The sequence below is a fragment of the Hippocampus bargibanti genome, linkage group LG17, assembly GCF_051943395.1.
Source record: "Hippocampus bargibanti isolate YZ-2025 linkage group LG17, ASM5194339v1, whole genome shotgun sequence".
In the NCBI taxonomy this organism is placed as follows: Eukaryota; Metazoa; Chordata; class Actinopteri; order Syngnathiformes; family Syngnathidae; genus Hippocampus; species Hippocampus bargibanti.
The window spans coordinates 4594010-4607055 of record NC_142750.1 but is presented as its reverse complement, the minus strand read 5'-3'; the positions used below and the strand labels follow the sequence as shown (position 1 = coordinate 4607055).

The 13046-nt window shown below is 41.6% G+C and overlaps 1 protein-coding gene across 2 annotated transcripts; it reads right to left on the bottom strand.

Moving 5' to 3' along the window:
• Window positions 1-1500: 1500 nt before the first annotated feature.
• On the bottom strand, window positions 1501-11657 carry ubtf (upstream binding transcription factor). 2 transcript variants are annotated; one of them, XM_089019630.1, is made up of 20 exons: window positions 11519-11657; window positions 11248-11420; window positions 11083-11166; window positions 9689-9844; window positions 9540-9604; window positions 9335-9461; window positions 9130-9240; window positions 8858-8991; window positions 8633-8774; window positions 8511-8552; window positions 7603-7710; window positions 7354-7509; window positions 7117-7254; window positions 6233-6343; window positions 6056-6147; window positions 5050-5239; window positions 4918-4965; window positions 3936-3989; window positions 2889-3041; window positions 1501-1646 (listed from the first exon to the last, which is right to left on the bottom strand). In XM_089019630.1, the coding sequence occupies exons 1-20, from the start codon at window positions 11571-11573 to the stop codon at window positions 1506-1508; spliced, it is 2280 nt and encodes a 759-aa protein (XP_088875756.1). In that variant the 5' UTR covers window positions 11574-11657; the 3' UTR covers window positions 1501-1505. The 2 variants fall into 2 exon arrangements, with proteins under 2 accessions (XP_088875756.1, XP_088875757.1); XM_089019631.1 differs by having other exon boundaries at window positions 1501-1643.
• Window positions 11658-13046: the final 1389 nt, after the last annotated feature.

Sequence of the window (13046 nt, the reverse complement as noted above, 5' to 3'; positions counted from 1 at the left end):
TTATGAAATTGATAATTGACAATTACGCTCATTTGCAAAAAAATAAATAAATAAATACAAAACAAACAATTGTTCAAGACTGTGTTTATTTGCCCAAATACTTGAACTACAAGGACATCATCATTAACACCCTTTGCTATAGAAAACATTTTTTTTTTGTTTGTTTGTCAAATGATCAGCAGTACAAACTTGTAAAGCTTTTTTTCCCCCCGCTTTTAAACATCTCTCCCTCTCAAGGAAAACAAAAGCAAGCAATGGACGGGAGAAAAGAAGAAAAAAAAACCACTCCATACAAAATTAAAACAATATTTACAAGAATAGCTTCCCCCCCTGACGAACTTTTTGACGTTGATTCTGTCACAACTAAACATCTCAAAATGGAATAAAACGAATGTCAGTCATGTGGGTAATCAAGCAAAAAAAAAAAAAAAACGTCCAATATTTACATTCATGATGTAGTCTGTGTCGTCCAATATACTGAGTGCAGATTTGATGGAAGGTAACCAGTATTAAACACCATTGTAATGAGCCAATTTACGAGATATATATTATACAAAAAAATCAAACATGCATGTGGGATAAAAGTCAGAGATGCACAAACTGCTTTATTTATTGTTGCTGAAATAAAGAGTGCTGTCTATATATGTGGTCTACACACACACACAAAAAAAAAGCAAAATCGTTTCATTTTTGTATGTTTGTGATACTTTGCAAGTGAATGTATATTGGCCAAGCAATGCAATGGTAAGACAATTTTGTTGGTGTTGCGAGGTGACACCCAGTTTCACTTAGTACAATGGCAGCCAATCAACAGTATATGAATTTAAAATAAAACAAATAAAATAAAAAGCGGGATTGAGAATTTATGTGCACTGCAGCATTTTAAACTACGTTCCAGCAATGACGACAACAACAACAAAACATTCATGATGGCTTCTTCTTCTTCGTGTTTTTTTTTTTAATTTCTGAAAAAAAATCCCACCTCTTTTAAGAACTGAACGGGATAAAATCGAAATCAGAGAGAGGAAAAAAAAGGCAGTAAGAAGGGAGGAAAAAAGTATGAACAAGGAAACATTCTTAAGAGTGCAATTTTTCTTCCAGTCCAAACACCCTCGCATGATGCCCCACCCGGTTGTTGTGTTCTTTGGCTGTGAGAAGCCTGGCTCGTCCCTGCGGAATAATCAAATAAAATGGGAGACATTGTTTTAAAAACGTAAAAATTAAAAAAAAAAAAAAAAAAACTAATAATAAAAAAAAAAAAAGAAGCGTCAGTTCAGAACATCGCCAAACCAGTGGGATGTGGGTCTGACTAAAAACTGGGTGAAGGACTCAAGGGAAACCCCAAAAAACAAATTAAAATGGGGGTGTGGAGAGGAGGTGGCTCGGGCAGGGGGTTGGCACAGTGGCAGTGCTCACTCCCTCCCGGATGAACCCCCCCCCTCCCTCTGTGGCTGGCTCAGCTTGGTCTGTCCCCCCCCCCCCCCCCCCCCCCCCCCCCAACCCCTTCAGTCCGAGTCCGAGTCTGAGGAACCGCCCGAGTTGGACTCGCTGCTACTGCCTTCTGACTTGTTCTCCTTGTCCTCCACCTCGTCGTCGTCATCATCATCGTCGTCGTCGTCATCATCATCATCGTCGTCGTCGTCCTTCTTCAATACAAACGTGAATTCATTTCAGATTGGATAAACAATTCGATACAAAATCCGAGTTACGACCAGGTTCCGTTCCGACAAAATGGTCGTAAGTCAAACGGTCGTAAATCGAAAAGCATTCAAAATGGCCGACCTGAGGTTGATATGACAGAATAGTACACAATGTCAATCTGTTGTTTTTAAAAGAACGTTTTCTATTGAATGCTATTATACACCAAACTGCTTAAAGTTCAATAATAAATCTTATTAACTTTTAGGGTCATTTTTATCATTTTATATTTCGTATTATCGATTTTTATTACTGTGTCGTTCTGCTGACCCAAATACGCACGGCTTCCCACACGTATGCTGTTTAAAAATGGCTCTCTCCCTGCTAACGGAGAATCCAGAAGAGAGCTAGCCAGCCAGATAGCTAGCCAGCTGGCCAGTTAGCTACTAGATAGCAAATAGATAAATGAACTCTAGCATATGAAAATTTCTGATGGATTCGTCAAATAATGCAGACAGTTTCATCCAGTCTGGGTTTTTCTTGTCGCGTTTTAGATTTTTGCACTATTTTACCGACTAAAATGGACGTATTCAATCCTTTTATATGTGGATGACCGAACAGCCTTTTTAAAGTGTAAACAAATCTTTATTATTAAACTATTCTTTTACAATTAACAAAACATCATATTGCAGTCAAATTAAGACGGCAATTCGTTGCAGCAAACTGCTGTTAATGATTTGAATTTAGTGGCTAGTGGGCTATCTCTTAGCTGTCTAACTAGCTAGCTAGCTTTTAGTTATCTATTAGCTAGCTAGCTGACATTATCTATTTGAGTTATTCTCGCTTGAGTGAATGGTGCCGCATGTGGCTGCCGCTGCTCAAATTGACCCTGTGACTGTAAAGTGACCTTGTGAGTTTTGAAAGGCGCTTCAAAATGAAATGTATTATTATTATATATTTTTATTCAACCTTCGTGTTATTGTGGTTTTCATGCGCCAATTTGAAATTTTGATTCAGACTTGTGCAAGCATCATGGCACTTGACATGCTTGATTTGCTTTAACGGGCCGAATAAAATGATGCGGCGGGCCAGATTTGGCCCCCGGGCCTTGACTTTGACACCCGTGAACTACAGATTTTTTTAACAGAAAAAAAAATACAAAAAAGTGGCAAATTGCGTGCAAAGCTCCATTTTAGTCGCATGATTCACTTTGCCTTGCAAAGTGAATCATTTATTGCAACGCAACTTACATCATCATCATCATCATCGTCGTCGTCGTCTTCTTCGCTGGAGGAGGCCCCTTCAGAGGAAGCTCTATCCTTGTCATCATCATCGTCGTCGTCGTCATCATCATCATCATCGTCGTCGCCATTGTCATCATCGTCGTCATTCTCCTCGGTGTCCTGCGGGGAAGCCATTGGAGGTTGGTTAACACTCGCTTTGGTGATTATGTTTTTAGCTTATTCACTGCCATTCACGAATTTATTCAGGAATTGAAAATATGACCATTCCCAAATTTGTTCAGGTTTCGGTTTTTCTTGCGTTGTGCCAATAAAGCGCCGGTCAGACCTCTGGCAATGTTTTTTTTTCCCCTTCCGCTTCAATTCCAAGCTGCGACAGATCCACAACTGCTTCAACGCTCTGCGCTGTTTGCTATCTATTAGCTCTGGCTGGCTAGCTAGGTATCTAGCTAGCTATGTATTCACTATCTAGCTGGCTGGCTATCTAGCCAGGTATCTGTTAGCTCACGATTGCCTAACTAGCAAGCTTTCTATTTGAGTTACTTCCAGGTTGAGTGAACGCTGGAGCGTGTGACTGCCGCTGCTCACCCGCATGAAAAACTTATCCTGTGACTGTAAAGTGACGTTGAGAGATTTGAAAGGCGCTTATAAATGAAATGTATTATTATTATTATTATTATTATTATTATGAAAAGCCACCCTCATTTCAAGCTCATATAACTCCAGACCCATATAATTTAGGAATTAACTTTTTTCTGATGAAGGAAGAGCGTCTAAAGTGTCTTACGCTGCATTGAATATTTTTGGAGTCCTAATACTCTATATTCTGTGGGTCCTAGAATTTGATTGAAAGTGACAAAAACCCTGGCTGTTGGGGTGGACACGTTTTGGAACATCGTCTGGCAGTCAATGAGTTAAAGAGCGAGGCAAGCCAAAATCAAAATCAGAAAAATGAGTAGCCCTGTTTGTAACTTTGGTCTTTCAAATGTTTGGGGGTGATGATTTGTCATACTTTTTGCTTGGATTGGCGCTCCATATAAAGTTTGGAAAACTTACAGATTTTTTGACCTTGGGCTTGGGGCCTCCTTGTTTCGCTGGGGCTTTCCTCTTCTGGAGAATCAAACGGACAAATATTTCATTAAAAAGGTGATGGTAAAATACAGTGATACCTTGGCTTACGAACTTAATTGGTTCCCAGAAAGTGTATGTAAGCCGAAAAGTGTGTATTCCAAACATTAATTTCCCATAGGAAACCATTAAAATGAGAATAATTCGTTCCCAGGTCCCCCATAAAACCTAATTCTCAACTAAATAAGCCTTAAAACTACACACAATACACCTTATTTTTTTGTATAATAAATGTGCAATGGTATTGTAATTAAAGAAATAAACTGTACAGTATAATAAAGTCATTTTATTTACCTTTGTGATGGTTGTTGATGGCTTGATGGAATGGATAGCTTTTTGCATAAAGTGCCTGAAATAGCTCTGGGTTGTACATCTTGGAAGTTGTGATATTGCAGTCTACACTCTGCCTTTGAAATATGAATAAAGTTGAAAGTAGTTCAAATTTGACTGTGTTTTCTATCCATTTTCTCACCTTTCACTTTGGATTTTTTTTTTCCACTTTAGTTTTTTGGTTTCAAGCTCTGTCATTTGCCTTTCCTGTGACGTTGTGAGCACTCTAACCCCTACCCCGCTCACTGCTGTGTGTATCCTGCTGCGTGTGTCTCCTCCCTCCTCTACCATGGATCTTGACCAATCACGTGTGGCTTTAACTGAAGACTGGGGGCGGGGAATAGAGGAAAAAAAAAGCCAGCTGCCATTTTCAGCTACTTGTTAGGTGCGCCAAGAACCGGCTCGTTCGTGAACGACACACCACTCATTGTGGCGCTCCGTGTGTTACCCGAAAAATAGTTCGTAGGCCAAGATTATATTCTCGCGAATTTAACGTTCGTAAGGCGAAAAGTTCGTTAGCTAAAGCGTTTGTAATCCGAGGTATCACTGTAAACCAGTTTCTTATTTCCTGCTTACTCACCTGTGAGTTGTACTCTTTGTAGGTGTTTCTCACTTGAGAAGATACGCTCTGGGAGAAGAGAAGATGTGTTTATTTTTGTTTTTGTTTTTTTGTTCTTGTTTCCTTTCAGCAAAATATTTCAAGAGCACTCACGGCGAGCCACTGCTCAAGCACCACTTTGTACTGCCTCTGCATCTCCTCGGCTATCTTTTTGTAGCGCTCCTTGTCCTTGAGAGGCAGGCTCTGCCAGCGGCCGCCGATTTCCGTCATCCTCTCCTTCATGGGCAGGTGGTTGAGCTCGCCGTTGGACAGCATCTCCTGAGAGAACTTCTGGTACCCGTTTCTGAAGACAAAACAGGATGTCAAATCGAGGAAGTCACAGCAACATCTATCTTTGCGATGCTATTTTGTGTGTTCATAGTCATCTAATTTTTGGCACCTAGAAAGTGGGGTTACTACTAACCTCTCAATTACTTTCTGATCTCATCAGTACGGCACTAGTTAATTGTTCAGAACTATCTTTGCGATACTTCTTTGTGTTTGCATAGTCATCAAATGTTTGCCAATTTTTAGGAGTTATGCGTCCGGCTTAGAAAGTGGGGTTACGACTAACCTCTCAATTACTTTCTGATCTCATCAGTACGGCACTAGTTAATTGTTCAGAACCATCTTTGCGATGCTAATTTGTGTTTGCATAGTCATCTAATTTTCGCCAATTTTGAGGTGTTACGTGTGGGGTTACTCCTAACCTCTCAATTACTCTCTGATCTCATCAGTACGGCACTAGTTAATTGTTCAGAACAATCTTTGCGATGCTAATTTGTGTTTGCATAGTCATCTAATTTTCGCCAATTTTGAGGTGTTACGTGTGGGGTTACGACTAACCTCTCAATTACTCTCTGATCTCATCAGTACGGCACTTGTTAATTGTTCTGAACTATTTTTGCGATGAACATTTTATATTTGAGTTAGCGGTGTACATTTCCTGGTTGAGTGAACGCTGGCGCGTCTGGCTGCCGCTGCTGACCCGCAAAAAAAAAAGTTATTATCCTTTGCCTGTAAAGTGCTCTTGAGAGTTTTGAAAGGCGCTTATAAATACAATGGATTATTATTATTATTATTATTATGACTTGCGACAAAAATGGCAAACGGAACTCACGACGGCGGTTTCTTGGGTTCCCCCTCGAATTTCATCTTCTTCCCAGAGGCCACGGCGGTGGCGACGGGCGAACGCATCTCGCAAAGGTCTCGCTGTGGATGACAGTCAGAATGGTGGTTAGCCGTTGCCGTGTCGGACGGCACTGCCAGGGTGACGCCGGCGTGTCGCTTGTTCCACCTCGTATCTTTTCTGGTCTTCTGCCGCCTTTTTGATCCACATAATTTTTTCCTTCTTTTCCATGGTGCTCCAAGTGGCCTCCATCGCCTTCTGAGCTTTGGGACGGTCGCTCTGCAAGTGCACATATATATGCTCAGTTAAACGTGAGGTCAGCATATTTTAAAAATGAAAGAAGTCCAAGATGGAGACTGTACTGAGCGGTTGCGCCTCTTCGGTGGCACGAATATGCCAGCACTGTTTTTGATTTGGGAGGAAGGTCGGTGCCATTTGACTGTAGTCGCTGCACAGCTCTGGGGCCATTGTGCCTTTTTGCGCCTGTAATGGGCATCATTTTCCCAGCCATACGCATGAGCATATGTGGAAGTGTCGTGGCTTGGAATTGAAGCGAATTTACATGTCAATGGATGCTACAGCTTTGTGTTTGCTTTCGACATTTAGCTTGTAGCAGACGTGCACATTCCACCATGACGTCCCTGATCCACTGGTAAAAAGGACACTTTGATCCTCTCCTCTTTCATTTAGAACTTCTTCATACAACAAAGAGGGTGCGGAAAGTGCTTAAGATTGAATGACTGCGTTGTGTCACATCATTATTATTTTTTTGGATGTCAAGATGGCGCCGCGAGAGTGGCTGCCTGTACAGCAGCTCCTGTATTTTTTGTTCTACTTCTTCCTTTCCTTTCATAACTTTGCTGCTGCAAAATGTACATTTCTCCACTGCGAGACTAATAAAGGCTAATCCAATTTTATTATTTTATACTCCATAAAATAATCTGAATGAAAACTTGCCAGGCCATTTTTTTAAAGCAAATAATGACAATCAAGTTCTCGATTTTGTAAGATTAAAGCTGAATAAAAAAACGACCTGTTTATAATTTGCCTACCTTAAATCTTGCCAGGTAGTCTCCGATGACACTTTGCTGCCAGATGTCCTGCGCGGTCTTGGGTGGGTCAGGCAGACTGCGGTCCTCCTTTTTCTCAGACTCCGCCTTTAAGACGGCCTCGAGTCGTTTGTATTTCTCCTGTATCAAGAACAAGAATGTTTCTCAGGCCTACACATTTAACTGCAATTCCTTTTCGTGTTTTTCATTTTCTTTTTCTTTGTTTTCGCCAAATCCTACCTTTTTTTTCTCGGGCAGCTCGTTCCACATGCGTGCCAGCAGTCGCGTGAGCTCGCTGTCCGACAGATCCGGACGCTCCTGGTGAAGCTTGGGACGCTTCTCCTCAGAGAAGATGAACATGGCCGAGATGGGGCGTTTGGGTTTCTCTGGGGTGACCTGTCATTTGATCAAAACATAACAAAATGAGATTGCTACTCAAAAACATGTCGGGAGGATTAAAAAAAAAAACAGTCTCCACACTATTGGCACCTTAGCTTTGGAGTTCTTTTTGGACGCGGGGCTGTTGGCCATGCTGCCTCTTTTGAAGCCCACCCTCTCCTCACTCAAGACCCTTTGCTGTTCTTCCTCGGGTATACTCTGAAGAGATGCAAAAATAAAAGCACAGTTTCAATCTTTAAACGTGTTTTCATAACGAATTGGGTGATATGTATGTTAAGTAAACAAAAACGCATAAGGCAAATACAGTTATGTACTTTATGTATTTGATTTGCCTTTATTCGTCTCGCAGTGGAGAAATTTACATTTACTCAAACCCCAGTTTTCAACCATAATCCATTCCAGAAACCTGTTTGAAAAATGATTTGTTTGAAAACCAAAACATTTCCCATTATATTCAATGTCTGCTTTTTTTTTTTTAAATCGATATTGAAGAATACAAACACGTCGACTCACAATGGAATGCTATATGACTGTAAAGTGTCCTGGAGAGTTTTGAAAGGAGTTTAGAAATAAAATTTATTATTATTATTATTATATGAGGATAAAGCGCTGATCAGACCTCTGGCAATATTTTTCCATTCCAGGAGGGGGCAGTATTTGCATTTACCATGTTAGCGCTTTGTTACAGCTTAAGCTGTTGTTGTTAAAGCGGTATATAACTCAATATGTACTGTATTTTGTACAGCTGTCCCCATTTCAAGATCAGATAACTCCAGACCAATATAGCTTAGGAATTAACTATTTTTTCTAATGAAAGGAGAAAGTCTAAGGTTTCTTATGCTGCATTGAATGTTTATGTAGTCCTAAAATTCAATATTCTTTTGAAAATGACAAAAAAACCCTGGCACTGGAGTGGACACGTTTTTGCTCATCGTCTGGCAGTAAATTATTTCCTAAAAAAGTAAAATATTTGTTGCCATGTCACGTGTGGAACTTACGCTGAGGAATCTATTCATCTCAATTTCAAACTCCTTCTTCCTCTACAAAGAGAAAGAAAGAAAAAAGTTAAAAGCAATAAGAAGAGAAGCGATATTGTCCGAGGGCCATTTTTGTGCATTACCTGCTCGCAGCGTTTCTGATAGGCGTCCTTCTCATTCTGCTTGAGTAGCTTCCAGCGCTGGCTACACATGACCATGCGCTCGGTGCTGGGCACGTCCTTCATGCTGGACATCAGTTCGGCGCAAAACATGGAGTAACCGTTGCTGAAAGGAATGAAATGATGAGTACCCTAGCCTATTTCTTTAATTAAGTGACGGCGGACGTGATGGGCAAGCGGGTGACTCACGGTGGAGGCTTGTCTGGCCGCCCGTCGGATTTGTCTTTTAGGTGCCTCTCGGCTTTTGTCAGGGTGGATTTGACGATGTCCCCGTGGGTTAGGTTCAATTCGGGGTGCCGCTGAATGTACTCACGCATTGTTTCCTGGAAATATCAAAAGCCACAATTCCAACCGGGACGCCAAATGATTGACATTAGAACCAACTAACCAGATCCCACATTGAAGTCCAAAGTAGTTAACTAAAACGGCACTTGACATTTTGGATGCTGCAATCCGCTCACCTCGTACTGCTTGTGTTGCTCGAGCGACTTGGCGATCCACTTGAGTCGCTTTTTATCCGATAGCTGCGTCCACTGCTTGCCGAGGCAATCCTTGATATCTTTTGTGGTAGCCTAGAGAAAACACAGAAGACGTCAATGTGTGCTCGGAATGAGTCGCAGTGAATTGGCAACAAAGGAATAATCATCATAAATTTAAAAAAATTACATCTGGATGGACTTTGAGGAAGGCCTTCTTTTCATGGCTGTACCACAGCTGTTGGGGCGTTTTGGCTTTCTCAGGAACGTTTGAGCCTTTCTTTTTCATGTTTTCCGCAATATCCGGGTGCTCTTGCCTGAAAAAAAAAAAGGTGAACGTCTTGTAAATATTCTGTCTGACGATAGGCAGCAAAAATCCTCATCGATGATCTTACTTGAATCTCGTCATGTTGTGCATAAACGCTTCTTTGTCCTTCGAAAAGTCCTCCGTGTATTTTTTCTACATTGTGAAGCAATCAAAACAAGTTTAAAAGCTGATTGTCTTTTTTTCCATTTTAAATCGGAAAACATCTCCGACGGTCACCTTTTTTTTGTCTGGCAGCTCACGGTACTTTTTGGACAAGATCTTGGTCAGATCCAAGTTGCTCATTTCTGGGTGTAACTTTGCGTATTTGGCCCTCTTCTCCATAAAGAAGCGGAAATACGGCGTCAGGGGCTTCTTCGGTAAATCCGGATGTTTCTGTCACGGCGATGGGGGAAAGAGGTTTGTGAGTAATGGCGACTTAAAGTCACATTTGATGCAATTTATTTGCGGATTTTTCTCAAATCCCCAACGCTTCATTTTCATGTCTTAAAGGACAACCGACACCATTTTTTTTGTTTCCTAACTGACATCAAAAAAACGTTTTATAGCATCTAAAATACCCAAAACACACAGGCTGATATTTTATGTCAAATGTAAAACACAAATAAAAATAACGTAAAGTGTGCTAAAACTGCAACAAAATGAGCTCCGAATTGGGGATTTTCAGAAAGTCCCGCCCCCAGTTCGTGATGTCACGCCAAGACGTCTTGCCTTGCTCCAGAATCAAAACAATGGCTTCAGAGAGTTCAGATTCAGAGATGCTTTCTTGCTACTCATCCAGTTATGAATATGATTCAAATAGTTCTGAAGAGGAAAGCATAAATGTTTGCAATCGATTAAAGAAGTTCTTCTGTATCAATTCGAGCCACCTGGACTCTAATGTAGCGCCCAGAAAATGCACAAGATGGCGCCCAAGCTCCATTGTAAATGGGCTGATTTGTCTGCTGGGAATTTGTGTCAACTTCTGTATGGTGTTACTGTTAATTGGTAGTCTTGATGCAACACACAACGATTCACCATCGTGTTATGTATCTATTTTCCTTCTAATTTCGCCATCAACACGATATTTTCAGACCAAACAAAGTACCCAGAATGCATTGTGTGTCGCTTTCTCGGTCAGGGGCGTTCCTGGACGTGACGTCACGTCAGGCATCGTCATCAACTCGAAAACAATACTTCCTGAATATTCAGCGCGAGTCTTAAAACGTAAAATATGCGGTGGAATTTTTGTGAAATGCGTACAGTAGAAGTCATTTGAAGTCATTTTACAAATTATGGACACAACTTGGTGTCGGTTGTCCTTTAACAGCTCTTTTAACTCTTCAACATTAACAACCGGTGTCCTCCATAAACTGAATAGTGAATAGTAATTAAAAAAAATAAAAATAAATAAGCCTCCGCACCCTGCCCACCACCTTTTCCAGCTCCTCCCCTCAGGCAGGCGCTACCGATCGATGCGCACTAAATCCAGCAGACATTTAAACAACTCTCTAAACAGTAACCCAAATATAATTGGATAGTGCCTCTTTGCAAAAAAAATTATGATGATACTAGTGCAGCGTGTTTTCTACATTACTTGGCATTAAAGATGATTCTGACTCTGATTAACTCACCTTTAGTTTCTTGCCTTGATATGGGTTCTTGATTTGATCCTGAGCATCAAAAATCATCTCTGTGAGCGTCCGGAATTTACGAACCTGTTGTCAAGTCAGAAAAAAAACAATGAATCATGCAACTGTAACCTTCCCAAAATAACCCATCAACCCTGTCGGGCTCACCGGTTTGGAGACCTCCTGCCACTTCAGCTTGCACATCTCGGCCGTGAAGGAGTTGAAGGCCACCTTCTGCCAGTCCAGGTGGGACTCAGTCGTCTTGTACTTGGTCATGTCCTTCTGTGGTAGGGCCAACTTCATGGCCTCCAGCAACTGGAACAGGTCTTCCTGTGCCCACACTACAGCACAACGTTCAATTATACATACAGTTTAAATTTGTTTCATCAAGTATATGTTTGGCAACTTCAAACAAGGTAGAATTAAGCTGAGGACTTACATTGGCATTGTGATGTTGCCTCCATGTCCCCATTCATTTGTGGGTTATCCTGCATTTAGTCTGAGGAAATAATTGCAGTTATTACAAATACAGTGAGACCTCAGTGTTTTTAAGGTTTATTATCACTTAATAAGGGTAAATGCAATCATTAATAAGGGGAGCAACAGCAGTACTCGACCATATGTATATATTTTTTATCGCTGCGTACGGTCGATTATGAAAGCATAATGTGCACATGCGCGGTAAACTGCATTTCCGCTTGTGTTAGCGGTTTTTTTATCATTTCAAATAATGTATGGCGTACTACAACCTTTATACGGGAATTGTAATCATTTATTTTCTTTTCCTTTCGGCTTTTCCCTTGAAGGGCAGCTATTTGCCAAGGTTGACAGGTATGCACCACAGAGTCGCGAATATGAAAATATCCCAATTTATGATTTCTGAAACTTAATATTTATGGTATTTCTACGGTTAACACCGTTTAAAAATAGGCAAATCATAAATATTTTAGGGGAAACCTCTATTAATTTGGTCCCTAACCTTATGAAATAGAGAGGGTTCACTGCATTTTAATGAGTGATCGGACGCCTTCAACAGTGACAAGTGGGTATGTGATGTGAATAGGAATTCCAACGAGAGATTTGAATGGGAAAATGCCCGTCGACATAATGGCTGATATTCATCACACCGCCCCTTAAACGTTTACGCTCGGCGCGCGCACACACACAAACTGGCGAAAGCTTGTGACTGCTCCCAATCTCAGATAACACAACGGAGGGCTAACAAGTAGCATCGTCTTAGCTCCCACTCCCCGTCTAGCCACTTTTCACCCAGGCGGAATTTCGCCTTCCTTCCCCCTCCCTCCCTTTCAACCTTATCGCTGCACGACAACGACCATTTTCTACGCCGGGGCCTGCTCGCAAATGGAGGATTTTTGAGTGAGGGAGCCGAGGGGTTTGGGTGGATCCACAAAAGGAAGGAAGCGGTGGACGAACGAGCAGCTGCAGGCGACCATCTGACCACGGGGGATCTGCTTTTGCTGTCCGACCATCGCGGTCACAATGGCGGCTGTCACTGCGCCACGGGAGTCTCATCACCCACGGATCTAGCTCCGCCGCGCCAGACACTAATATTGACCATCAAACGGAAGAATAGCGACATATCGTCGTCTACGGTTAACAAAATAATTTTTATGTGACATCCGTGTTTGTGTGTGGTTTTATTCAAGAATTAACAACGCAATTGCGGTTTATTCTTCAGCGAGGCGTAACCGAGCTGCGCTTCCATGATGGCGGATGCTCGTTGTTCGTCGTGTCCTTGATGGCTCCGGCTAGCCTGTTAGCTCGAAAAGCACCAGCCTGGGGGCGAACCAGCGACGCCGAACATTTCGATACCGAGCTTAAACAACGAACCTTTTCCACGTTTTTTTAGCTCGTGCTGCATTAATTTATACTAAATCGTGAGTTTGGGATCGTTTAAGACGATTCCAGCATCCGACAATGTTTTCTGGAGAATTGAATTTCAACCT

Coding starts and splice junctions, on each gene's coding strand:
- ubtf (XM_089019630.1), bottom strand. CDS start 11,573: ATGCAGGATAACCCACAAATGAATGGGGACATGGAGGCAACATCACAA. Junction 11,421..11,518: donor GGCAACATCACAATGCCAAT/GTAAGTCCTCAG, acceptor GTTGTGCTGTAG/TGTGGGCACAGGAAGACCTG. Junction 9,462..9,539: donor CACAACATGACGAGATTCAA/GTAAGATCATCG, acceptor TTTTTTTTTCAG/GCAAGAGCACCCGGATATTG.